This window comes from Ochotona princeps, chromosome 17 (genome assembly GCF_030435755.1).
Source record: "Ochotona princeps isolate mOchPri1 chromosome 17, mOchPri1.hap1, whole genome shotgun sequence".
Classification (NCBI taxonomy): Eukaryota; Metazoa; Chordata; class Mammalia; order Lagomorpha; family Ochotonidae; genus Ochotona; species Ochotona princeps.
The window spans coordinates 52,100,472-52,128,374 of NC_080848.1; the positions used below are offsets into that span (position 1 = coordinate 52,100,472).

General features: G+C 51.1%; 1 protein-coding gene across 4 annotated transcripts in view; it reads right to left on the minus strand.

The window, feature by feature from the left end:
* The window catches only part of USP43 (ubiquitin specific peptidase 43), a 56,882-nt gene continuing 28,979 nt past the window's right edge, over positions 1 to 27,903 (minus strand). Inside the window, exons 9-15 of one of the 4 annotated variants that reach the window (XM_058676152.1) lie at positions 20,807 to 20,913; positions 16,625 to 16,702; positions 15,693 to 15,819; positions 15,252 to 15,591; positions 12,472 to 12,630; positions 11,619 to 11,783; positions 1 to 1,117 (exon numbers count right to left, since the gene is read on the minus strand). In XM_058676152.1, coding sequence (XP_058532135.1) covers positions 114 to 1,117; positions 11,619 to 11,783; positions 12,472 to 12,630; positions 15,252 to 15,591; positions 15,693 to 15,819; positions 16,625 to 16,702; positions 20,807 to 20,913 — 1,980 coding nt within the window. In that variant the 3' untranslated portion in view covers positions 1 to 113. Of the gene's footprint in view, positions 1,118 to 11,618; positions 11,784 to 12,471; positions 12,631 to 15,236; positions 15,592 to 15,692; positions 15,820 to 16,624; positions 16,703 to 20,806; positions 20,914 to 27,903 lie in introns of all 4 variants that reach the window. The other 3 variants (XM_004594748.2, XM_058676151.1, XM_004594747.2) reach the window with 3 other exon arrangements.

Sequence of the window (27,903 nt, forward strand, 5' to 3'; positions counted from 1 at the left end):
AGGGATCACAAGACAGCTGGCTTCCTGAAAATCCACCCTCAATAAGGCCTGCCTACACCTGCTGCATGCCCAGGCCCAAGGCAGCCAGCTTCGGGAAAACACAGCAAAGGCCATCAGAAGCTGGACTCAGGCAAGGTCTTCTTTCGCCCTAAGGAAAGGGTGTGATACTTAACCCTCTGCAAGGTGCCATAGGGGGTCTGCTCCCCAGGGACGAGCCTGTGTGCCACGCCCAGGGTGCTACCTCTCACAGGAGGCCTGCTGGTCTTGCGAGGGAGGTGGAGTGAGCTGGGTGCAGACTGGACGTCCCTGGCCAGGCTCTCCTGGACCCTGAGGGCAGGGGACGAGCCTCCAGCCTGCTGATCCAGGGTGGCAGTGGCGGGGCTCAGCCTGCCACTACCTGGGGGCGCCGGTGGGGAGCCCTCTTCTTTGCGCATCTTCCTGGTCTCCTTCTTCCAAAACACAGACCTCAATAGAGTGAGTGTCCCCTGAGGGGCTCTATCCCGTTCAGAGTCCCCAGTGGCAGTCGCCCTGTTCTTGGCAGTGGGATCCCTGTTGTTTCGAGACAGTGTCCCAGAGGGAGAGGAAGGGCTGCTCTGGCTCCGCATGTGGCCACTCCCCTTCCAGTTGGCGCTCCTCTGGCCCTCAGGCCTGGCTGGTCTCTCCGTCTCCATGGAGGGCATCACGGGGAGCGGCAGATCAAACTTTCTGGGGAGTCTAATGTCCTGACTCGCATGCTCCTTTAGTCTCCTTGCTGGGTTGGCAGGGACTGGATCTGCACAGGGATGACCTGGGGGACAGGGCACCAGGGGCAGACCCTTCTCGCTCGCTTCGACAGAAAGGGTGCCGTTGGATCGGGGCGAGGCTGACTTCTCGTCTCCGCCAGCAGCGCCAGTCAGCAGTGGCACGATGGACTGGCTGGTGGACCGAGGCCGGCGTCTGGACTCCAGGTACTCGACCAGCTCAGCTGAGGTCCCGGCTCGCTTCTCCCTCTGCCCGAAGGACCATCGGAGAGGCATGGTCTTGAAGGGCCCGTGCTTGGCCCGGGAGGCGGCAGGTGTCTTCACGCTGGTGCTCCTGGCGTAGGTGCCTCGACCCCAAGGCCTGGCCTCCAAACCTCCTGTAAGAGACACAGAGACCATCAGTGGCCACGCGGCCTTCCAGCTGCAGCAGGAGTAACCACCATGTCCATCCTTTCACAGGCAGGCCCCAAGGGCCTCTGACCCATCAGGCACCTGCATGATGGATGCTGAGGGTGTGGCCAGGAGGCGCACGCTGCCCAAGGGGGGTGCCACTGAACTGTGTGATTGATTGAGCACCTGAAGCCACCCGGAACACCAGAGCTGAAGAAGGGGCAGTTGGCCCCCAGCGCCCAGGCAGGCGAGTGGCTCCCAAACCCCTGCAGAACATTCAGCATTCTCAGAAAAGCTTAAGTCCCTTACACATACAGAATGGGGCAGTGTTTGTGTATAGCTGACAGATACCCTTGCATATGCTTTAAATATTCAGAACCACGTGAATGTTACGGGGATGTTGTTGAGGGGAAAGAAGCGGGGGAAGCCCAAGCACATTTAGGGAAGATGCCAGTTTTTTTTTTCCTCTTAAGTATTTTCTGTCCATGACTGACTGAATCCATGAATTCTGGACTGGTGGGCATGCTGGCTCAGCAGCCCTGGCACTGAAGAATCCTAAAGCAAGCTGCATCTCAGAGGTATCCGGCCCCACGATGTGACAGCTCTCTAAGCCTCCGCATGAGTCCCTGATTTTCCAGGTCAAATCAGGTATTTGGAGCTTCCAAAGGCAAGAATCTGAGTTCTCCTGTTGAGTGTTTAATTTTATCTGAGTGGCTACCTGTGTCTTCCTTCCATAGATGCCAGGGCACTTCTAATACTGGCAGGAAAGCAGAACCAACAAGAAGACAGGCTAGGGGGCTGGTGTTTTTATTGAAGAGACAACAGACAGAGACAGCTCTCATCTACTGGGTCATTGTCCAAATGTCCATAATAACCGGGGCAGGGCCAATCCACGAGGCTTGGATCTCAACTCAGGTCTCTTACATGGGCTGTAGGCAGCTACCACCTGCTGCCTCCCAAGGAAGCGCATCAGCAGGAAGCTGGAGTTGGAGCGGAGCTGTGACTCAAACACGGGCCCTCCAAGATGGGACGCAGACGTCCCCAGCAGTGCCCAACAGTCCCAGTGGGAGAACTGGTGTACCCGTACAGGTGCGCAAGTGAGAACGCAGGGAGGGCAGAACACAAGACGAAGGGTTCAAGGCCAGTGTTGGCAGAAGAATGCGACCTGTGTGGTGGTGGCCCAGCTTCCTGGGGGAAGAAAGCAGCCATGGGGGGAAGCGGGGGGGAAGCGGGGGAGAAGCAAAACGCTCGGGAGCCGCAGGAAATGACAGGAATCAGCAGAGGGTTCTGCAGGATTTCGCCTTTCAGGCTTCCCACAGATCATTTGTGAGATTTCTTGAAAGCATTGCTTCAGATTAGCCAGGAATAGATACACAGTCTTGCCCAGCATACTCTGTCATTTCACTGCGGGGTTGACCTGGTGGCTCTGCTGTGAAATTCACCCGCCCCCTTCTCCCCCAAGCTTCAGGTGGGAGAAACCGTCCTGGGGGTGGAGACACGCATGAGTTTTTGGTTTGGGTTTTGTTTTTCTCTTCTGCATATCTGGGAAGGGCAGAAAGGGATGCTTTGTGTTAGAGGACAAAACCATGGCTTTTTGCCTTTCAAAATAAGAGAGCATCGCCTGGAGCCTTGGCAGGTGGCTGGAGCGCTTGGCAGCCACCCCTCGAAGGCAGTCCTTCCTTTCTTCCCAGAATGAAAAGGGCCTTGGCTGGGGACTGACCTCACCACCTGCGCAGGCGGGAGCACCACAGATGCCCCCAGAACCAGTTCCTCCTCTTTCCCAGGGCTGCGGTGAAAAAGTGCTCCACTATCTTTATTCACTTTCATCCTATTTACTGGACATTAGAACAAGATCTAAGTGAGGGATCGCTGGGGAGAAAATTCAGAAATAAACAGCCGAAGGAAAGACGGCCAGGGAGAGCAGCACCCATGCTGACGTGGCAGCCCACCAGCCCCTCAAATAGCCAGCTCCGCGTCCATGGCAGGTGCCAAGCCCTAGGCAGGCACAGAGAGCTGGGGCAGGAATGGTGTTCGGGGAGGCTTGAGCCTAAATCTTGGCTCAACTGCCACTCCGAGGGTGGAATGCAGCATGGCTGACTTCCAGCCAGCCGGGCCTGAGGGCCAGCAAAGAATCAGAGTAACGATGCCAACGAGGAAGCAAAGCAGGCTTTTGGCACAGCAGTTAAGGACATCACTTGAAATGCCAGCAGCCCACATTACAGCCCTCGGGGTTCAAGACCCAACTTCCTGCTAACGTGCTCTCCGGCTCAGGCACCTGGGGCCATGCCACCCACATGGGAGACCTGGATTGGGCCCCCAGCTCCTGGCTTTGTCTGGGTCCAGCTCTGGCTGTTGTGGGCACTTGGGGAGTGAACCAGCAGATGGAAGGTCTTCCTGTGTCTGTCTGTCTCTCTCCTTTCAATCAAAAAAAAGCAAACACTTAAAGGGTTTTTTTTAAGCCTCAATATACGGAAAATGTGCACAGGGTTACTGTAGGACTCACAAGAGCGGGTCTGAAAGATGAAGCAACAGAACTACTTCCCACCGTCCAAGCAACCAAGGAATGAGATGAAAACCACGGGGAAGAGACAGGAGACTTGGAAGACCCAACAGACAAGTCACAGGAAACTGATGAGCAGGAGCCACCATAAGCCTGTCGCCCTCAAGAGAAGCCTGGGTCAGCAGAAAGGAAGATAAGCCCACGTTCACGGGAGGGTTGACCAATCTTGGCACACCTTGGGCTCCAAGGCCAAAGAGAGAATCTACAAAGCTTGCTGCCAGGAAGACGAGCTGACACCCACATAACCAAGAGCCACAGCATGCAGGTGACAAGTGGGGAATGTGCAAAAACAGCCAGGCCCTGCAAGGACCGCAGAGCCCTGTGAGCAGCCAGGCAGCCGGCCCGCTCACCCCAGGCCGTGTAAGACAGGTGAGGCCGTGCCAAATATTTGGAGACGGCTCAGGACATGAGCCTGCAGGCACACACGACCTTGGGACGGGAGGTGATGCAGAAGAGAAGCCGGGCAGGTGACAGGGGTCCCTGAGACCCCCTCCACCCTCTACCTGACCCTCTAAGGACAAGTGTGGGCATCCTAAAACAGAGCCCAGAGAGCACATGAAGAAAGCGTTTCCTTCTTTGTTGAAAAGATTCACTCTTTATTTACTTGGAAGGTGGAGTTACAGAGGAGAGACAATGTTTCATCCCCTGGCTCATTCCCCAGAGGGCCTCAATGGCCAGGGCTTGATCGGGCTGAAGCAACAAGCATTTGGGCCATGTTCTGCTTTCCCAGGTGGACCAGCACGGAGCTGGATTGGAAGTGGAGCAGCCAGCATTAGAACTGTCACTCCAATAGGGGATGCTGGCACTGCACGTGGACGCTGAACTTGCTACAACATCACGCTCACCCAGCAAAGCAATTCTAGGTGGCTGTCATGTTGGGGTGTTGGCAGGGAAGAGTGATGACGTAACCGCCACATCTCCTTCATCTTATGGAGGGGGAAGGGGAGACAGCAGGGGAGATAGTTGGCTTCAAATACTAGAGCAGATAAGGGAACAAAAGACAAAATGGACTTCCACACGAACAATGGCACAAACAGCATTAAGATCAAATCAGCAAAACTAAGGCAAAGAGACAAGTGATATGATTTATTTTTATTGTACTTGAAAGATAAGAAGAGATGGAGATCTTCTATCCAATGGTTCACTCCCCAAATGACTGCAATAGCCAGAGCTGCACCAAGCTAAGGCCAGGAGCCTGGAACTCAATGTGGGTGTTCCACGTGGCTGGCAGGCACCCAGGCACTTGGTGTGGGCACCTGCTACCTCCCAGGGCAAACATGAAGAAGAAGCTGGGATCAGGAGTAGAGCAGAGATTCGAACCCAGGTACTCCACTAAGGAATACAGGTGTCCTAAGCAGCAGTTGTTTTTTGTTTGGTTGGTTGGTTTCTAAGATTTTATTTGAAAGAGCTACAGAGAGGAAGGGACAGAAAGCAATCTTTACTCTGCTAGTTCACACACCAAACGGACACAGCAGCCAGGGTTGGGCCAGGAAGCTAGCAGCCTACAACTCCATCCAGGTCTGCCAGTGGGTGGCAGGGCCCAAGCACTTGATCACCATTTGCTGCTTTACAGGCACATGCGCAGGGAGCTAGACTGGAAGCAGAGCAGCCAGGGCTCGAACTGACTATAAGATGCCAGCACCAGAAGCGGTAGTTTAACCCACCGCACCAACACGCTAGCCCCTCCAGGGGCATCTTAATAGCTGTGCCAAACAAGTCAATTCCTTAAGAGTGAAATGAAGGAAGTCAAGTTGTGCATTTGATAAGTACTGATGGACTGAATTCTCGAACAATTAGACAGGCTCTGCACTTCTAGCATTACAAAGGCTACCACCACCAAAAAAGGGATTGCAAACCTTGAACAAAGTCGAAAGGAAGGTGAAAAGTATTAAGCTGATGAAGGGCAGCCTTTTGGTAGAAAAGCAGTTTACAAAGACCTAACAGATACCCTTCACAAAGCAGCTGCCAACCTAGGACAAACCATTAAAATTCAGGAAGATGGGCCCAGCAGCGTGGCCTAGCAGCTAAGGTCCTCACCTTGAACGCGCCAGGATCCCATATGGTCGCCAGTTCTAATTCTGGCAGCTCCACTTCCCACCCAGCTCCCTGCTTGTGGCCTGGGAAAGCATTTGAGTACTGCCCAAAGCCCTGGGATCCTGCACCCGTGTGGGAGACCTGGAAGAGGCTCCTGGCTTCAGATCAGCTCAGCTCCGGCCATTGCGGCCACTTGGGGAGTGAATCACTGGATGGAAGATCTTCCTCTCTGTCTCTCCTCCTCTCTGTATATCTAACTTTGTAATAAAAAACAAATAAATCTTAAAAAAAAAAAAAAAAGACGGGGGAAAGTGAATGAAAACGAACAGACCTGATGACATTGTTCCGCTATGAACTTTACATCTCTCAGACGAGCCATGTGATTTTATACTTATGCCGGTGGCACATTTAAAATAAGTGTGTCCTCACTCACACACAAAAAGCGGTGGGAGTCTTCTTTGAAAGCCAAACTCTTACATCTTGATCCATAGGGATTAGAAATTAAAGACACCAAAGTGGCCTGAAACAGTCTTAAAGACCTGGGTCTCCCAGATCAAGAAAGAAATGAAGAATGAAAATGAAATTTGATCTACAAAGCGAAGAGGAAAACATACACCTTTGGAGGCCCCAGAAAAGCAGGGGGTGGGGCTTTGAAATCCTGCCAACGAAAGTAAGCAAGTTTAATCCCGCAGGGAAGGACCCCTGACGAGTTTCACACATTCCTGCTGGGGGTTTCATCCCCTTTCCCCTTGCAGAGCCTCCCTCCACACCAGTCCTACTTAGAGGAGAAGGCACACTCCCCACAGAAACTTGAATAGGCTCATTTTTGTTTAAAATACCTGCATGACCTCAGGGCTACTAGAGGAATGCTGTTTTCAGACTCTCAATGTTTCTTTACCCAGGACAGCTGGTACTGGGCAGGGCAGGAGCCATACCTTTTTTAAAAAATATTTATTTATTTATACTGGAAAGGCAGATCAGATTTATGGAGAGAAGAGACAGAGACAAAGATCTTTCATTCTCTGGTTCACTCTTCAAGTGGCCACAATGGCCAGAGCTGAGCTGATCTAAAACCACGAGCCAGGAGCTTCTTCCGGGTCTCCCACACCGGTGCAGGGTCCCAAGGCTTTGGGCCATCCTCGACTGCTTTCCCAGGCCACAAGCAGGGAGCTGGATGGGAAGTGGGCAGCCAGGACATGAACCGGTGTCCATATGGGATCCCAGCGTGTGCAAGGCAAGGATTAACCACTGAACCATCAGGCCCGGGGGAAATTTTTCCTATTCCTGGGCACTGCAGGACACTTGGCACCCTGCCACTCCTCTCCAGCATGGACTGATGCCTGGAGTCACCTCTACTACTTCTGACAGTCCCTAAGAGTAAGGAGCAGAGGTTGGACCAATTACTACAGAAAACAACGCGCTAGTTTTAATCCTTCTCAAGTTTAGACACATGGGCTGAGCATCCCTAATCCAAAACTTAAAACGTTTTTGAGTGCTGGCATGCCGGTGGTGGCACAGAGGGTTAAACAACCATCTGTGATGCCAGCATCCCATAAGGGCACCAGTTCGAATCCCAGCTGTTCCGCCTGTGATCCAGTTCCCTGCTAATGCACCTGGAAGTCAGTGGAAGATGGCCCAGGTGTTTAGGCCCCGCCAATCCTTGTGGAAGACCCCAGTGGAGGCCTAGGCTCTTGGCCATTTGGGGACTAAATCAGCAGATACAAGTTCTTTCTGTCTTATTCTTTTTGCCCTGCCTCTGTAACTCTGACTTTCAAGCAAATTATTTATTTACTTTTATTTTTAAAGGTAAATAAATCAAACAACAGTAATTTCTGATTTGGAACATTTCAAGAGTTCAAACTTCCAGATGAATCATGCTCAGCCAGTAGGGTTTATGCACACATTCCAAAGTCATAAAAAGGAGGGGTGCCCGGCACAGCAGCATAGCAGCTAAAGGCCTTGCCTTGTATGTGCCAGGATCCCATATGGGTGCCAGTTCTAATTCCGGCCTCCCTGCTTCCCATCCAGCTCCCTGTTTGTGGCCTGGGAAAGCAGTAGCGGACAGCCCAGGACCTTGGAACTCTGCACCCATGTGGGAGACCCAGAAGAGGGTTCTGGCTCCTGGCTTTGGATTGGTGCAGCTCCAGCTGTTGCAGCCAATTGGGGAGTGAACCAGTGGGTGGAATATCTTCCTCTCTGTCTCGCCTCCTCTCTGTATATCTGACTTTCTATTTAAAATAAATAAATCTTAAAAAAAAAAAAGCCTCTAACACTTCCAGTCCTCAAGCATCTAGGAAGAGATGCCTGGTCTGTAATAAGAAAGCTGAAATTTTCTTTTTAATCATCTCAGAGCTTCTAAAACAAGGGTCAAAATCTGTCATCATTTTAGTAAAAAAAAAAACCCGAGGAAGCAAGCCTTCCACAGGTCCACCTGGAAGGACCTCCAAAGGATGTAGTTTCCATCATGCCACTAGCTAGGGTTGCACCTGCCACGAGTTCCCTCCCTGCTGGTTCTCAGCTTCAATGTCTCTCAAGGGAGGTTAAGCCAACCTTAGACCAAACAGCTCCCTCAACATCCCCCTCCGCCTCTGAGTTCTTCTAGCACTGTGCAGAGTCCCAAGGCTTTGGACCGACCTCCACTGCTTTCCCAGGCCACAAGCAGGGAGCTGGATGGGAAATGGAACAGCTGGGATACAAACCGGTGCCCATGTAAGATCCCAGTGCATGCAAGCTGACGACTTTAACCACTAGGCTATTGCTCCAGGCCCCAAGCTTTAACTTCTTACAATAGACTTACATGTATATTATAACATAAATGTTATGGCATGATAGTAAATAATTCATAGATGTTATGATAGTTAACATCAAAACAGACTATTATGTACATATAACCCATGCTTTCATGACATACACATCTTCTAAACTTTTTTCAACACTTCCAAGCTACACAGTTCATCTGTAAGTTTGTCCAGTCACAAAACTCCAAAGAAAAGGAAAGAAATTCATAAAAAAGTGGACCCACCTGGTTCCAACTGAAATAGTGCAAGGGTTTTATATGAAAATATTATATATGTGTGTACATATTTCAAGTATTCTGAGATGCTATTTCTACTAAAAATTTGACTTAAGAAACTTGGAAGTGAGCTTGTGGCCTAGTGTTAGAGATAGCTGTGATCCATATTGTAGCGCCCAGGTTCACATCCTGGCTCTGGCTCCCAGGGCTGAGTTCTGGCTCCAGGCTTCAGCCTCAGCCCAGCTCCGGCTGTCGCAGACAGAGGGAGTGAACTGAGGGAAGGGGGTGTCCGTGTTCACTCTTCCTCTCTCCCCCTTTCACATACAGGAATTTCCAGAAATTTTAGCTTGAGAAATTATATTAGAAGCTAATAGGAAATACGGAAAACGAAAAACGTAACTTGAAGAGCAGTTTCTAGGTTAAGACAGAGGTTTGAGATGCACACACACACACACACACACACAGAAGTGAAGGTACTTCAAAAGCTTCTTGGAAAATGCAAGATTATAAGGGGTCTTCCATGAGTCTGAGAAAATAAAAACCACAGATAGTGTATAGGTTTTGCCATTTGTTTTGACTACAGTAAATGTGCCATGAACTCTTTGACACACACACACTCACACGGGTCTTACCCGGGACTTGGTTTCCAGCATTACACTCTTGTTCTGATGCGTCTCTCATCACTAACCAGGACCCTTGGAATGTTCATGTGCCAAGCAGTGCTGCTCCCATGCACCTGATAGGGCTGCACAATGGCGTGTCTGCGCACACTCACAGCCGTCCTCCACCACAGGCTGCCTGCTGCAGTCAGGCTCCCCTGCACTCCCGCCCAGGACCAATGCGCTTGGCAATCACTGGTGATCCTCTGGCACAGCACTCACTTCCTCAGCCTCATCCCACCCAAGCTCCTCGCAGCACTGGACATGGCTGGCCGCTGCCTTCTGGTAGATTCTCTGTGCACCACACTTGCCCACTCTTTGCTATCTCTGATACCGCCCTGGGATCCTCAATCCTGTCTTTGTGCGGGTGGTTCTCAAATCAGACATCTTACAAAAGACAGACAAGCTACCATGTCTACAATATCCTGGCTTCCTGCTGCGACCTCACTCTCCCGTCTCGCGACTGCACGGCTGCGAGCTGAGAGTCATCCTTGAGTCATCCTTCATACCCCACATCAGCAAATCCTGTTCATCTATCTTCAAAATGCACTCACAATCTGACCATGTCTTACCTGACACATCTCTCATCTGGATGAATACACAGCAGTTTCTTGGCTGCCTTTCTTCCTATTCTTGCCCCCACCCCCTTTGCACGTAGTCTGCACGCAGCAGCCAAAAAAAGATCTCTGAAAATCTGAATTAGATACATGACTTTCCTGCTCAAAGCTCTAAATTCTCCACTGCGCTGACAATCAACTCCGAGCCTCACCCATGCTCCCCAAGCTAAGGCAGCTGTGACCCAGCCTGTGCACCCCCCTCCCTCTCTACCCCTCCTGCACTTGGACGTGGCCACCCCTCACGTACCTCCGTAATCACAGTCCTCCTTCACCTTAGGCTCCTCCGCCCCCCAGGCTCCCATAGCAGCCCCTCACCTGCTCACAAAGGTCTTTCCCCTTTGTCCTGTCGATATGGGTCATTTCCAGCCTGCACCTGAACCACCACCAACAACAACCCCCCAGCCCCAGTATCTTCTTCCTCCCCACTCTCACCCCTGCTACAAGCCACACTGCTATGTTGTTTACTTGTCAACCTGCCGTACTCCTTCTGAGACGGTGGGTTCAATGGACGCAGAGAAAGAAGGCTCGGATGCCTCTTAGCATCCAAGGGGCGCTGGTTCCAGGATCCCTCAGGGGGACCAAAACTCTGAGGATGCTCAACTCCCTTATATCAATGGCACAACCCACGCACCACCTCCTGTAGAGATTACTTGTCACCCCTAAGACACTGCCAATTCTACATAAATGGCAGTTATACTATATTACTTAGGGAATAACAGCCAAAAAGTAAATACTAATCTACACGTGATCCATTGCAGGTGTAGCTTTTGAGCGGCATATTTTGTAGCCATGGTTGCCAGCATCTATGGTTGTGAAACCAATGGACGTCAGGTGAAGGCTGCACCTGTAGCAGGGGAGGGGTGGCAGGTGGGGTGTGGCATGGAAGACCTTCCACTGAGAGATGAATACTTCTGGCAACGACTGATTCTTTATACTCAAGGCCAAGACATGCCAACACCTGGATAAACAGGAGCTGGGGTAGACATCTGGCCCAGCAGGTGGGATACCATTTAAGATGCCAACATCCCACATCAGAGTGCCTGGGTGCAAGAAGTGCCTCAAGTGTTCATGGTGCATGAACACTCTGGGAGACAGTGTGAGGAGTCAGCTGGCTGGCTTCCCGACACCTGTGCGAGACCTGGACTGACTTTCTGTCTCCCAGCTTCAGCCTGGCCACACCTTAGCTGTTACATCATCTGGCAAATTGACTAGTGGATGGGAACTCTCTCGCCATTCTGTCTGCCTCTCAAACAAATCAATCTAGGTGTCATTTTCTGTTGTTGTTTTTTTTTTAACTTAAAAGGCTGAATTGAAAGACAGACAGAAAATCTATCTGCTTGTTCTTCCCCAAATGCCAGGAGTGTGTCTTGCACATGCGTGGCAGGGGCCCAAATACAACAGCTGTCACGTGCCACCGCCCAGGGTGTGTGACATTGGGACTCAAACAGGCACCCTGATACGGATGAAGGGGTCCCAGACAGGTCTTATCAATCCCTAGGCAAAATGTCCACCCCTAAAATCAACAGATTTTGCCAACATTAAAATAGAAAGAGAAAGCAGAACAGCCACACTAGCGAACAAAATCGGCAGACTTAATCGGCATACCTTTGTCCTGAGTGCAGAGGCTGTTGGTGAGCACAGGAGAGTCGGGGAGCCGGGCCAGCGAGGGGCAAGGGGCGGAGCTCCAGGACAGCAGGCTTCCCCTGGTGCTGCTGTTGAGGCTCCCGAGCCTCATGAGCCAGTGGTCGGATAAGGAGGAGCTGGTGGAGCCTGCGGAGAAAGCAGAGAGAGGACGGCTCCAGCTGACCCACCATCAGAGAAGGCACAGGAGCGTCCCACGGCCACGGTCCGTTCCCCAGCCCTGGAATGACACGGCCAGAAGCATTAAGTTGATGACCAGAGCAGAACTCTGAGACGGGCACCCCTATACGACCAAGCTTATACAGAGGAGTTGGCACAGTGGCATCATAAGCTAAGCCCCTGCCTGTGGTGCCAGCAATCCATGTGGGGCCTCAATTCAAGTCCCAGCTGCTTCACTTTCAAACCAGCTGCCTGCTAATGGCCTGGGAAAGCAGCAGAGGATGGCCCAGGGCCTTTGGTCCCTCCTTGCACCCACGTGAGATAAGTGAAGGGAGTTCTTGGCTCCTAGCTTTGGACTGACTCAGCTCCAGCTGTTATGGTCATGTGGGGAGTGAACTAGATGGAAAGTCTCTAACTCTGAATTTCAAATAAAATAAACAAGCATAACAGCACAGCTTACTTGCACCTGGCTTGAAGTGGGTCCCTTTGTCAACCTCTCTGGGCTACATCCCGCCCCACTTTGTTGACAACAACAGGCCCCCTCCTCCTTATCCTGCACCTGCAGCGGCCTAGCACCTAGCACGGCTGGCCTTGACCTTCCAGTTAAGCAACTTCCCAAAGTCCCATCCCCCGTTCTCTCCAGGACCCCCACGCTCACCTCTCATGGAGCTGCTGGCTGACCAGGGCGGGATGCTGTTGCGCTTTTGATAAAACAGGATGTAGGCCCCCCGGGTGCTGACCTCATCTTCCCGGAGAGGTTCCACGGTGCTGTCGTCATAGTTGTACCAGCGACCATCCAGGGAGTTCCTGCAGTAGGCTACAAAGGCCCAGGGCCCCAGCCTCAGTTATGGCAGGTCCCCACGGACATGAGGACAGATGCCACTGGCATAGCATGGAACACGGTTTGCTTAGAACAGAGTGAAAGACGACCAATGAAGGAACAAACAACAGCCCCTATCTGGGCCGGAAACGATGTTTTTGGACCCAGAAAGATCAGTGAGTGATACTCCTGAATTTTTACTAATAAAGAACGTTGCTGATTTGGGCTGGCACTGTGGCACAGTAAGCTAAGCCTTTGCCTACGATGTTGGCTTTTCACATGGGCGCCACTTTGAGCCCTGCTTGCTCCACTTCTGAGCCAGCTCCCTGCAAATGTGCCTGGGAAAGCAGTGGAAGATGGCCCAAGTGCTAGGGTCGCTGCACCCACAGGGCAGACCCAGAGTGAGATTCCTTCCATAATTCACCTGATTTTGACTGGTATCCTCCTTGGCTCTTAGCCTATGTGACATCCTCAGACAGGTGTATGGCTATCATAAGGACAATTAGTCAATTGGCCTCTACCAGAAACATGACACAGACGAGGTAAGTCCTCACTTCTTACAACACGAATTCCTACCACCTTTGGGCAGGGTCATATGTTGGCTCAAGCTACTCCAGTTTGGAGAAGTTACCCTGACTGTAAACTTGCACATGTAAGAAATGACCCCAATGTTCATTGGTAAGAAATTAGTTTTAGGGCCTGTGACAATAGCCTAGTGACTAAAGATCCCGCCTTGCATGCACTGGGATCCCATATGGGCACCACTTCCCAGCCAGCTCCTTGCTTGTGGCCTGGGAGAGCAGTGGAGGATGGGCCAAAGCCTTGGGACCCTGCACCTACATGGGAGATCTGGAAGAAGCTCCTGGCTCATGATTTTGGATCAGCTCAGCTCTGGCTTTTGCAGCCATTTGGGCAGTGAACCAGCACATGAAAGACCTCTCTGTCTTCCTCTGTAAAATCTGCCTTTCAAATATTAAAAAGAAAAGAAAAAAAAAAAAAGGATAGGTTATCCAGGATCCCAGCTTTAGCTGGACTAAGCCCCAGCTGGAAGGGTCATTTGGAAAGTGAAGCAGTAGACATAGGAGCTTTCTCTTTCTCTCTCTTTGATGAGCTTTCAAATATATAAATAAATCTTAAAAATTTCCAGATTTATTCATTTTTATTGAAAAGGCAGATTTACAGAGAGAAAGAGACAGGAAGATCTTCCATCCGCTGATCCACTTTCCAAGTGGCCACAATGCCTACAGCCAAGCTAATCCGAAGCCAGGAATCCGGAGCTTCCTCCAGGTCTCCCAAGTGGGTGCAGGGTCCCAAGGCTTTGGGCCGTCCTCGACTGCTTTCCCAGGCCACAAGCAGGGAGCTGGATGGGAAGTGGAGCTGCCAGGACAGGAATTGGCACCCATATGGGATGCTGGTGCTTGGAGATGGAGGAGCTGTCACACTGGGCCCGAGAAATTTTTTTAAATGGGCACAAGGAAATCTCCCAGACCTGAAGGTCACACCCCTGCAGACACAGAAAAGACCTATATGGAAGCCCATCCCATGCAATTCCTGAGTTCCAGAAGCTTCCAAAAGGAAAAGTAGCTCCTAAACGCAGCAGAAATCAAACTGTCCAGCCCCATCTCAGGAGGAAGACCCCATTCCGGAGTCCATTTTTGGTGGACCACCATGGTCCAAAACCCTTGGGAATACAACTGTCAATCCCAAACCCCAACCAGGCTGCCAGCCAAGGGAGAGGGCAGAGGCACTTTCTGATGTGGAAGAACCCACACTGCCAAGCTGCCATCATGCTGTCGCAGGAGGCCACCAAAGGGCGAGCTGCTACTCCCAACTAAGGAGTGACCCCTAGAGACAGCACCCTACATGGTTTGGGGACTTGTCCATGTTAGAAGTGACTCATGGAGCCCATGTTGTGGTGCAGTAGGTTAAAAACCTCCTTGTGACACAGCATCCCATATGGGTACTGTTTCAAGTCCCAGCTGTTCCACCTCTTATCCAGCTCCCTACTAATGCATCCAAGCAAAGAGCAGATGACAGCCCCGGTATTTGGGTCTTTGCTAACCACATGGGAGACTTACATACAGTCCAAGGCACCCAGCTATGGCCTGGCCCAGCCCTGGCCACTGGGGCCATTTGGAGTTAAAGCAATGGATGGGAGATCTTTCTCTCTCTCCCTCTCTCTCTGTAAATCTGCCTTTCAAATTTAATACTACTACTAATAATATAAAAAAGGATCAATATATGAGCCATTGAAAATGGTCAGGCTATTAGCTTCTGCCCAAATTCCCTCAAGCAAGAAAAATTAAAACCACCACAAAATAATGGGGGGGGGGGAATACCAAATCTCTGTTGAATCACTGATAAGCTAGGTTCCAATAATTATTTTCCTCTGTTTGATACAGTCAAAAATCCAGGCTGTAGTTAACTTATGTCCCAACAACCAAACCCATGCTCACGTCAGCTGGGACCCGGCGCCCTCACCTCTTGCGGGCATCCGGGGGTGTGGTGAGGTATGGCAGGGAGGAGCCAGCAGCCCTCTTGGGGAGGCTCCGCCCTCAAGGAGCGCCAGTTCTGGGGGCATCCTGCGACTGGGCCAGGCTCACCTGTGTAATGCCCACCTTGCAGGCTGCCGTGGTGGTTGCAGACAGCGTACAGGTCATAGAGGAAATCCAGCGGGTAGGTGGTGGGCAAGCAGGTCGGCTGTTTCCAGGAGGGCCAGGGGCCCGGCCCCGGCGGTGTGGGGCCCACGCTGCTGCTCTGGGCCATGTGGGGAGCCATGTTGAGTCCGGAGAGCGGAAACTTGACGAGCGTGGAGAGCTTGTTCCTCTTCTCCCCGACCTGGCAGAACCTCTTGAGGTGGATGATGAGGATGTCCGGCAGCGTCCACAAGCTCAGCTTCACCGTGCCCTGCTGGGGGACCTGGCAGTGCGGGCACTTCCACGCGTCGTCCTGGGCCAGCTGCAGCGGGAGTCACCAGACCCGTTAAGTCCCAGCCCGCACCGCTGCCCACCCCTCTGCACTGCCAGGCAGCCCAGCCCGCTTCCTGGCAGGGACAGCACCTGCTCCTCCTTGGTGTAGAACTGGAAACACTCGTCCAGTGTACAGCTGTGTTGCTGGTGGGCCTGCTGCTGCCGCCACACACTGTCAGCATCCTGGACCCGCTCCTCGGGGATGTTCCCAAACAGGCTGCCAGGAGGAAGAGGATGGCCTGTGACGCTCGGGGCTCTGGGCTGCCAGCGCCGTGGGTCCACATCTCTGCCCACAGCCACCCAGGTGGAAGGCACCCAGCCAGGTGGCCTCCTGGGGAAATGGGGGCCTCCATCTCACCCGGTGCACCCGTGCTACCTGCTGGATAACCTCTCCCCAGCCAGCTCCTCTGGAGACCCAATCTGGGGCTTTGTTCATCTTTGTTCTCCCCATTTGAGCACAAAGCCCAGGACCCAGTAGGTGATGGATCCCGTTTTTCACATAAGGTGGTAGAAAGGCCAGCAAGTGCAGCGACCCAGCTCTGCGTCAGCTGTGTGGCGTTGGGCAACAGCTTCTCCTTTCGTGCCTCAGTTCCTGCATGCTGGGTGTGATACACGCCAAATGCATTGCATAGAGGGCTCCCAGCAGGGTGGACAAGCACAGCAGAGCTGTGGGCCAGCACCACTGCCATCGTGTCCATCACTGTCACAGCTCGTAACAGCTCATCCTTACGGGAGTTAGCCGGAGGTGGGAGGGAGAGCAGGGGTGCTGCCATCCTGGGTAGGTTGGGTGCATACTGCCTTCCAGTCACTCACAATGGGAGACCAGGTCCCGGAGGCCTCTCTCACTGTGCAAATGGGCAACTGGGGTTGGGGGAGGATCAGGTCTAGGGAGACCCTTGCAGGTTACCACCCTGACTCAAGTTATCAGTCCTCCAGGTGTCCACCTCTAGAGGGCAGAACCGCCTCCGGGTAAGCTCAAGGCAGGAAGGAGGGAGACAATCCCAGCAAGCCCTTGAACTTACCGCTCCTTGGCAGAACTGTCCCACTCCACGGCCAGCTTGATGTGCGGGGGGCCTCCTGGCCGGCGCAGATGCAGAGCCCTGGGGGAGGGGGATGGCAGAGCCTGTCAGCGAGGGCAGGCTTGGGCCGCTGTATGTCCCCAACCTCAGACTCATGATCCGAAGAGAAATGCCCTCAACTGTAAAACCAAGGACAGCTATCTTAGGGTGGCAAGGTTTGGTTAACTCTGCTAATGGCTTAATCACAAACCTATTTTTTTAAAATGTCCATATCCCTAAGGTTTGTAAGGGAATTCAAACCCTGCCACTAAGATTTTTTTTTTAATTTATTTTTATTTGAAAGGCAGAGTTAGAAGAAGAGATAGAGAAAGATCTTGCATACACTGGTTCACTCCCCAAATGGTTGCAACCGCTGGAGCAGGCTGATATGAAGCCAGGATCCAGGAGCTTCTTCCCAATCTCCCACGTGGGCAAAAGAGCCCAAGGAATTGGGCATCCTCTGCTGCTTTCCTAAGTGCATGGGCAGCGAGCTCGATTGGACATAGAGCAGCCAGGACTTGAACCGGCACCCATATGGGATGCAAGCATTGCAAGTGGAGGTATAATTTGCTATACTACAGCTCTAGCCCACCTAATCTATCTCTTAACATTGCTCCTCCCATCTTTAAGGGCATGCAAGCTCCAAGGACGTCCGGTTACCGATAAGGACACAGATCAATTGCCCCATTGAAACCATGGTGACGCGTGTAGCAGAGTTCCAGGATAATGGCCTACAGAGACAGCCAGCACTGATGAAGCCCAGGAGAGCTGCAAATGTCACAGAGGGAGCCCCCTCAAGCCCAGCTCCGCCACCCATCGTCTCCCAAACCCACTGACATCTAGAAATCTCAGAGAGAGTCTAGGGCTCCCCCCTCTGCACTGCTCTGCTCACTTCAGAAAGGCTACTTGGGCCTGGTGTGGTAGCCTAGTGGCTAAAAGTCCTCACCTTGCACGTGTTGGGATCCCATATAGGCGCTGGTTCTAATCCCAGCCACCCTGCTTCCCATCCAGCTCCCTGCTTGTGGCCTGGGAAAGCAGTCAAGGACAGCCCAAAGCCTTGGGACCCTGCACCCGCGTGGGAGACCCAGAAGTTATTCCTGGCTCCTGGCTTGGGAATGGCTAATCCCTGGGCCATTTTGGCTGCTTGGGGAGTGAACCAGTGGATGGAAGATCTTCCTCTCTCTCCTCCCCTTTCTATATGACTATCCAATAAAAATAAATAAATCTTTATAAAAAAAAAAGCTACTCATTCAGCCACTAAGAGCAAATAACACAGGAGAAGAACAGCAAGAAGAGCCCGGAGCGATGGCCTAGTGGCTGAATCCTTGCCTTGCATACACTGGGATTCCATGTGGGTATCAGTTCGTGTCCCAACTGCTCCACTTCCCATCCAGCTCCCTGCCTGTGGCCTGGAAAAGCAGTAGACGATGGCCCAAAGCCTTGGGACCCTGCACTTGCATGGAAGACCCAGAGGGGACTCCTGGTTCCTGGCTTCAGATCGGCTTAGTTCTGGCCACTGGGGAGTCAAGATCTTTCTCTGTCTATCTATAAATCTGCCTTTCAATTAAAAAAAGAAGAGAAAGAGGAAGAAGAAAAAGGAAGAGGAGCAAGGAGCCAGGAACTCAATCCTGAAATGAGCAAAAGCCCTGCCAAGCATCAGGCAAGACAGAGAAGACATGATGATGGAGAGATTGGGGACGTCCCCGGGGCTCCAGCTGGAGCTGCTGAGTGGATGGTGGAATTGCCAGGTAGACGCAGGAGATGGCAAGAGGAAAGGTTCATGCCAAGGGGAGCCCAGGCAGGTCTGTGCCTCAGAGGAAGACTGGGGCTGGGACCTCGCCCCAAGGCAGCAGGTGGTACCACAAATAGAATCGTGCAGGGGTGGAAGGTGGAGCCACAGAGGAGAGCTTCCCTTCAAGGGGGCAAATTCCTAGCAGGTATCTTTCGGGGTTACACAGACGCCCCAAGGAGTGTGGTGTAATTCAGCCTGAAAAACGAAGAGTGGGGCAAGTGTGTGACACAGTGGTTAAGACACTGCTTGGGGGGACACCCTCCCCCCCAATTCATCTCAGACTCCTGGGTTCCAATCCCAGATCTGCTCCCAATTCCAGCTTCCACTGCTTCTGTATCCTGGGAGGCAGCAGGTCCCTGCTATCCACCTGGGGAACCAGGATGGAGTCCCACGTTCTTGGCTTTGGACTGCCCTAGCCTAACCTGTTGTTTCGGGTGTTTGGGGGAACAATTCAGCAGATGGAAGCTCTCTTTCAAATAAATAAGCATTTCTTAGAGTAAGAGAGAGGAAGGAAGGAAGGAAGGGAGGGAGGGAGGGAGGGAGGGAGGGAGGAAGAAGTGGGACATTGCTTTGGGCACCATCAAATCAGACTGCCTGAGTCTGAATCCTATCAGATCCTGATCCAAGCTTCCTGCTAATGTGCACCTGAGGAGGCAGCAGGTGATGGCTTAAGTGCTTGGGTTCCTGCCCACCCCTGTGGTCCAGCCCTGGCTGTTGTGGACAGTTAGGGAGTGAACCAGCAGGTGGAAGTTCTCTGTCACTGCTGGTCCTCTTTGTCTCTCTACCTTTCAAGTCAACTTTCCAAGGAAGGAAAATTCAAAACATGCTGTGTTGTAACACAGATGACCCCTAAAGACATTACGTTAAATGGATCAAAGTCATTCACAAAAAGTCAAACACGGCATGGTTCCCTTCCAGAAGGGACCTGAAGCAGGCAAACTTACAGAGCTGGAAATCTGAATAGTGGCTGCCAGGGAGGCCTGGAGTAGGCAGATACTGTTTCCTGAGCTGAGGACTGACGGCTGCACAACAGTGTGGATACAACCATGGCCACCAAGTCACATGCTTGAAACTGGGTAAAACAGTACGTCTTAGGCTATGGGTGTTTTACTACGATTTTTTTTTCCAAAAAGGAAGAAATTTCTAGAACCAAGAGGGGTAGAGTTTGACCATGGGCTGGGGAAGAAGTGGACAGGGCCCAGATCACAGTGAGATGCTGGCCCCGAGTGGGCAGGTATAGTACAGGAAGGGCCTGGCCTCAGGAGAATGCATCTTTGGGAGATCAAACTGCTGTGCCGTTCTATTTCCTAGAGCTTCTCCAACTACCAACAGGGACCCACCTGTTGGCTTGTTTCCAAACCCTAAAAATACCATCTGGTGGGGGCGTGGATGCAGATGGGGGTAGGGAAAACATACAAAGCACTGGCTGGCTGTTTTTTTTTTTTTTTTTTTTTTAAGAAAAATGTTAGATTCAGCTGCTGTTAGATTGCCCTGTCTTGCTTTTAAACACTTTTATTCATTTTACTTATCTGAAAGACACAGAAGCAGACAGACAGACAAGTCAGTTCACTCTCCGAATGCCCATCCCAGGCAGGCTGGGCCGGGCGGGGGCCAGGGACTCCACCCAGGTTTCCCCTTATGGTTGGCAGGGTCCCAAGCCCTCGAGCCCTGCCTCCCTGCCTCCCTGGGTGTGCATTAGCAGGAAGTAGAGTCAGAAGCACAGCAGGAACTTGGACCTCACATTGAGAGACCACAGGGATATACTAGCAGTCTATGCCATGACCCCAAAGCCCACCTCTGCTTCCACATCTGAACACCTGTCATGGATAGGCGACAGGTTGGCTTATGCCTTGTTTCCTCTTCCCATCAGCCCCAGCAGGCTCTGCCTCCCTGACTCTGCAAAGCATCCCTCGTGAGAAGGATGTGGGTGTGGAGCTGGTTGCTGAACCTGCTGGCGGCCCTTTCTTGGCTCCTGGTCACTTGGGAAAGGGAAAGCCTAACTCCAAGTTACAGCTTCAGCTGACTCTGAAATCAGGAGTCAGGCATCCAAAGGCCATCACTGCAGCCTCTGGATCTGTGGGAAAATGAATCAAGTGCCTGACGATTAATCTCTAGAGTGAAGGTGCCTCCGCGGTACTGTGCTGGCCTTGCAGGTGGCTTTATAAGGGGACACATGGAAGACCTCCAAGTCAGAGTCACCAGAGCCATGGCCACACGGACTTTGCACCTTGGCCATCGTCCACCATCTTACACAGCTTGGTAGCCAATGATTCAGTGTTAGCTCATCTTGTCTTGCTCCACAGCCTCAAAGGAATCGACATGCATTCTCTGGGCAACTTGGGACCTCCCCTTACCTGTCGACTTCCCAGTGACAGAGGGGCCGACTGTCCTGTGGGGACAGGTAGCTGCAGGCCAGGGAGAGGCCCACAACCCGGACGGAGAAGAGAGATCCCAGATTCTGCTGAGACAAAGAGAGGAGAGATGGCTCATCAGGCAGTCCCTAGTCTGAAGCCAGTGTATGGTGGCCCACCTAGGACTCAAAAAATGTAAATGTTCTCCAGTAGTTCATTTTTAACCATTCCCGTACATAACTGGCATTCAAAGTCAAGAAATGATCTGTGTTTCACATGTGAAATCGCTCCCTGCCCAAATTAACATTTGGTACAGACAATGGGAAATATGGCAATATTGTGAATTGTCAGTAGGACATTTTATATATTTATATAATTATAATTATCATCACCATCATGAAAAAATGGATATAAAAGTTAATGTACCTTTTATATACCATATGCAAAATATGTATGTATCTCAAGATTAGCCACATAAAGAGATACTGCCTTATTTTTGCTATTTTATTTAGGAATTTATTTATTTACTTATTTGGTGGGTAGAATGAGAGAAAGAGAAATCTTCCATCTGCTGATTCACTTTCCCCAAGTGGTTGCTTCAATTGGGATGGATCCAGATAGAAGTGAGCAGCCTAGAATTCCATCTGGGTCTCCCATGTGGGTGGCAGGGGTTTTAGTCCTCAGCTCATCCTCTGTGACTTTCCCCGGCACATTAGTAGGGAGCTGGACTGGAAGCAGAGCAGCCAAGACTCAAACCAGTGCCCTGTTAAGGGGTGTCAGCATCATACGCATTGGCTTAATCTACGGCACCATAGTGCCAGCTCCCTAATTTTTACTCTTAGATAAGTAGTTTATCACATTTAACATTTGTCTTTACAATTTTTTTTAAAGCTACTTACACCTTTATTTGAAAGGTAAGCAGAGAAGAAAAGATAGACAAGGATCTTGCATCTGTTAGTTCACGCCTCAAATGGCCACGAGTCAGGGCTGGACCTGGAGCCCAGAACTCAATCCAGGTCTCTCATGTGGGTAACAGGGTTGTAGATCCTGGAGCCATCACCTGCTGCCTCTTAGGATGCTCAGCAATAGGAAGTTGAAATTGGAAGCATAGCTAAGACTCAAACCAAGGTACTTCCATATGGGATGTAGATGTCCCAACCTATGCTTTATGCCAACCACTTGTCCTTACGTTCTAACATTTCAAACACTGAAGTGGGTCTTACAATCAACGATATATGACCTTGTGAAGCTGGAGCTGCCCACAGCCTGGCTCTCTTCCCTGAGCTGTGGGGGTCTGTGGACTCACACTGGGGGCTGTTGGAGCGGGCCTGAGACTGTGCACAGGTTTCAGTCCCAAGGATGGGTGAGGAGTGGGGAGGCAAAGGCCCCATGCTAGGGTGGTGTGCCAGTGGGCTGGGCCTGGGGTCTTACGCATGCACTTGTGTCCCAGGTTGGCAGAGGGTTAAGGTCTCACATGCTGGCTAGCACACAAGAGAACCAGGTCTAGGGGTAGATTCTGTGGAGGATACATCGGCTTACCCCTGTGGAACTACTATACCCACTGGTTTACTCAAGAGTTGGGGGTTTTGACAGGCTGAGCTAGGTATGACCACAGAATCCCCCTGACACTCATGGGTACTGGTGTTGGAACAGGCCAGGCTGGTCCAGGCTGCAACACCCATTGGCACATCCAAGAACAGGGAGTGGGGTGGACCGAGTAGCAGTATCCACCAGCATACACAAAGGCCAAGACAGAGAGGGCAGACTATGTCGGGTAAGGGCCTGGCACCCATTGGCACATGTGAGACCTGGGTCTGGGAGTGGGCCTGGTGGGGAAACTCCCCTGGTTTGCTGAAGCTCTCAGTGTGTGGGTTGGTTCTGGAGGGCATGGACTAGGTAGGGCCAGGCCAAACCACAGCACCCTGGCATTCTCAGGAGCCAGGATGGGGTGTGGGACATGCTGGGATAGACTACCACATTTACCAGTTTGAATGAAAGCCAGGGATGGGGTGGGGGCAGACTGGGCAAGGCTAGGCTGCAGCATCTGCCAGCAGGAGTTGAGATGGTGGTGGGCAGGGGATGAGGAGCAGGCAGTGCCAAGCCAGGCAGCAGCATCTGATGACAAAAGCAAATATGGGAGATGGGTTATGCCACGCTGGGTCACAGCAACCACTGGCACCTGCAAGATTTGTGGCTGGGAGCAGACTTGGTCAGGAAACTAAGGAGAGTTGTGGTTCCCACTGATGAGTGCAAAAGCCAGAATGGGGGCAGTGAACTGGGCTGGACATGGCTGCAGTGTCTCGCAGCATGGGTGTGAACTGGGTCTGGGGTGTGCCAGGTGAGGTTAGGCTCCAGCACCCACTGGTGCTTGCAAGAGCCAGGGTGGGTATACAACAGATGGGCTAGGTCTCGGCACCCACTGAACCATTGGAGAGCTGGGTCTAAGGGTGGAACAGGCAGGTCTGGACTATAGAACCCAACAGAGTGGGAATGGGTGTGGGCCAGTTGGGCCAGGCTGATGTTTCTATCAGGAAAGAAGGTAGACCAAGTTAGGCTGGGCCAAGGAACCATCGGCGTGCTCAAAATCTGTAACTAGAAAGTGACCTATTAGAGAATCTTGGGGAACTCCTCTATCAGGATGCAGTCCCTGCAGGTGAGTGCAAGAACCAAGGCTGGGAGCAGCCCAGACCAAGTCAAGTTACAGAACCAGCCAGCATACATGTGGGTCAGGTCTGGAGACGAGCAAGGCTGAGCCAGTTCATAGCAACCACTGGCAGATGTGAGAACCAGGATGAATACAGGATAGGCCAGGTTGGGCCATAACACCAGCCAGTTAACATTAGAGCCAGGACAGGGGACAGTTCAGGTTGGACTAGGCTGCAGCACCCACAAGCATAAGATTGGAGGGGAGGGGATGGGGAAGGAGGGTAGTGATGAGAGCTGGGAAGGGCTACACCTGTTTGCCTGCATGTGAGCTGGTTAGGAGAGCCAGACTGGGATAAGCGACTGTATCCGCTGGTATAGAGTAACTGCAGACTGGTCAGGCCTTGCTGCAGCATCAGCTGACAAGTGCTGGGAATAGGGCCAAGTCCTGTCAAGCTAGACCACAGTACCCCCTGAAAAGCACAAAGTCCAGGGCTGGGAGTGGGCCTTTAGGAAAACTGTGAGCAGCCCTCTGATGGGCTGCAGCTCCCACTGGGGAGCATGAGAACCAGTGCTGGGGTAGGCCTAGCTGAACAGGCAGCAACACCTGCTAGCATAAGTGCGGGCTGGATAGTGGGGCTGAAGGGAATGAGCTAGAGTGCAGCGCCCATTGGTGTGTACAATAGTGGCATGGCATGTGGGGCAGACCAGACCAGTCTGTTGCACATACTGGCATGCCCAAGAACCATGGCTGGGGTGGGACTGGCGAGGGTTACTGAGGGTAGCTCTGACTAGGCAGCAGTTCCCACTGGTGTATATGAATGCCAAGTGTGTGGTGGCCAGGGATGGGCTGGACTGCATCATCTATTGGTCTGTGTAAGAGATGGGGTTGGGGACAGAACTGACCCAACAACTGCAACCACTAGTGTGTATGTAAGCTGATGTGGGTGATGGACTGAAGCAGACCCCATACTGGCTGGCACATATAGCAGTCAGGTCTGGGGTCACCTCTGGCGAGGTCTCTATGGGGAACCCCACCCAACTGGATTGCTGGACTCAGAACTTCAACCACAGGAAAATCACAGGATCTGTGGTCTGACCATGGAGTGCATGTGTTAGAACTTGGCCTCCTTAGTTGCTGAAGATGGTACAGTAGACAGCATGCCCAAATGCACATGGGGGATATGGCAGTCCATTGGGGCCTGCAGAGGCTAGAGGGCAGAACAAATTGGACAGATCTCCCAGCCAGGCTTTCACAGCAAATATCTGGGCAAATGGAGATTGTAAGATGGACTATGTCAGTCAATGGACCTTCCTTGCAGCAAGGAAATTAACATTTCAGAACTATCGAAACCACTTGAGCAGAACCCTTGCAGTACATTCCACATCAGGAACCCTGGAATGACTTTGCGTGGCCACCCCCATCCTCGGGTACTGATGCGGTTGCAATGCCGGGTGTGGCTTCTTCCTTCTCTCCCTACTCCCCACCAAGATGCAGGAAAAAGAAAAAAGGAAATTGAAAACAATGGTCTCGTCCACTTTCCCCTATTCCTCAACCTTTCCCATTCTGGTTGGTAGTCCACATGGGCATGCATCCTTCTTGGCTATGTAAATATCTTCAAAAATAAGACTGAAAGAAAATGATATATTTAAATTGAAGGGACCTCTTAAAAATTAAGTGGAACAGGGACTGGCATTATGGCACAGCGGGTTAAGCCACTGCTTGTAATGCCAACATCAGAGTGCAGGTTCAAGTCCCGGCTGCTCTCCTTCCTACTCATTTCCCAGCTAATGGCAGGGAAATGTGGCCCAAGTGACCCCTTTCATCCATACAGGAGACCTACATAGAGTTCTAACCTCTCCGCTTTGGTTTGGCCCAAGCCCAGCTATTGTGGTCAATTAGGAAATGAATTGTAGATGGAAAAAACATTTTTATTCTTTCTCTGTCTTTCCCTCTCCATTGCTCTTCCAAACAAATAAAGTAGGTCTGAAAAAAAAATCAATGGAACAACCAAATTCAAACATGGATAAAGGAGTTGAATAGACATTTTTCTGAAGATACACAGATGGTCAATAGACTCAAACAAAAAATTTCAGTATCAACAGTCCTTACGGAAATGCAAATTAAAACTATAAAAGCATTTTTAGCTGAAAAAAAAAACAGGAAGTGCTGACAAGGATGTAGAGATATTGGAACCCTTGTGTGTTGCTAGTAGGAATTTAAAATGGTATACCTGCTACCTAAACAGGCAGTGTTTCAGATGAATAGACACACACAACATGGTCCACACACAATGGACTATTGTTTGGCCACATATGCTACAACATCGATGAACCCTGAAAACACGATGCTTTCGGAAGGGAGCCAATCAGAGCAGACAGGTATCAGGAACAGTACATTAAGCAGATGTGTGCAAGCCAGGCATCCCATATTGGAGTACTGACTGGCGTCCAAGCTGCTTGGCTTCCAATCCAGCTCTGTGCTTGTGCACCTGAGCAGGCCATGGAAGATGGTCCAGATGGTTGGACCTCTTCCACACATATGGGAGACCTGAACTGAGCTCCTGGGTCTTGGCTTCAGCCTCGCCCATCTCCAGATACTGTGGTCAATTGGGGAATACACTAGCAGACAGAAGATGTCTTTCTCCCTGTGTGTGTGTGGGTGGGGGGGACCTGCACCCGCATGGGAGACCCGGAAGAAGCTCCTGGCTCCTGGTTTTAGATTGGCTCAGCTACAGCCGTTGCAGCAACTTGGGGAGTGAACCACCGGATGGAAGATCTTCCTCTCTGTCTCTCAGCTTCAGATCAGCTCAGTTACAGCCATTGCAGCCACTTGGGAAGTGAACCAGCAGATGGAAGATCTTTCTCTTGGTCTCTCCTTCTTTCCGTGACTTTCCAATAAAAATAAACATATCTTAAAAAACTTTTTTCAGCAGTGACAAACCCTGTTTCTCACCATGTATGCAAAAGAATTCTGACCACTTAACCTTGTTTTCTAAGAAACATTTTCATGTCCCCTATTTTTTCTCTAGAACCTTCTATACATGTTTGCTAGACTGAACCTCTCTCAGTCCAATGCGGCGAATGCAGAATACATGCTTCTCAAATTAATACCATTTTGAGCCAGGACTTAACAGATTATTAAAGGAATGATGGGTCTAACAGGTAGACTATTCAAGGAGCCTCACAACCATCACTCCTACAGAAATCATGCCCAGATACACAATGATTCCTGAATCTATCAGAAAGAATCTGTGGTCTGGTTGGACAATGCTAGTATTGGGAAGTTTCGTGGCCCCACTGATGTCTCGATCAGTTTCATTCCCAAAATGACAATGGAGATACAGAGTCAAGACCACGTATGTGGCCAGGTGGAACACAGAACTAACTGAGCAGTTTACATGAAAGTGGTTCCCTGGGCTCAGCACCATAGCCTAGTGGCTAAAGTCCTCACCTTGCCTGTGCCAAGATCCCATATGGACACCCATTTGTAGCCTAGCTGCTCTACTTCCCATCCAGCTCCTCGCTTGTGGCCTGGGAAAGCAGTCAAGGATGGCCCAACACCTTGGGACCCTGCACCCACATGGGAGACCTGGCTCTTGGCTTCGGGTCAGCGCAGCACCGGCCGTTGCGGCCACTTTGGGAGTGAATCATCGGATGGAAGATCTTCCTCTCTGTCTCTTCTCTTATCTGTATATTTGCCTTCCCAATAGAACTAAATAAACCTTAGGGAAAAAAAAAGGAAGGAAGGAAGTGGCTCCCTGCACGTTCAACAATCATTAGCATGAGTCTGGGAGGGGAGGACAGCTCCTGCTAATATCAGATCCTCTGACCTACTTGCGGACACGTTTAAGTTTCTAATCTGGGTAGCGTGGCAGGTCTGCTCTGTGGGACCCTGAACAAAATGCATGGGAGATAAAGGCCGGTGCCACAGGCAGTGCAGGTCCTGAACACTGTGGTATCGGTGCAGATGCTCAGGGAGGTTCATGGTTATTCCCCGAGCAGGAAGACACAGGAATTGGCAAGAATTTTCTCTGGATGAAACTGGACATACTCCCCAAATGAAGCACTCTTCCTAAGAGAACAGTTGGCAAGAATCCTGACTTCAGTGTTACTCATTTGTCCCCGAAACCTGGGAACCTCTTCCCTGCCAGCAGCCACCGGCATGGGGCCTGACATCAAAGGAGGTAAATGCCTATGGTTTAAAAAAGTTCTTGGAACTATTCACTTGAAAATAAACAGGTGAACAAGGTAAAAAGATGCTTTCCTTTGAGTTTTTCGTCTCACTTTTTAAAAACCTAGAATAAAATTCTTTCACTTTCTAGAGCTTTAAAGATGGACACAAGCATCCAATTTTCATTTCCTACCGAGAGCATTTATCTCCGATTTCTTGAAGTTTTTGATCTTACATGTATATTACAATGTATAATGGTATTTTGTCCTCTAGCAAAAACCAT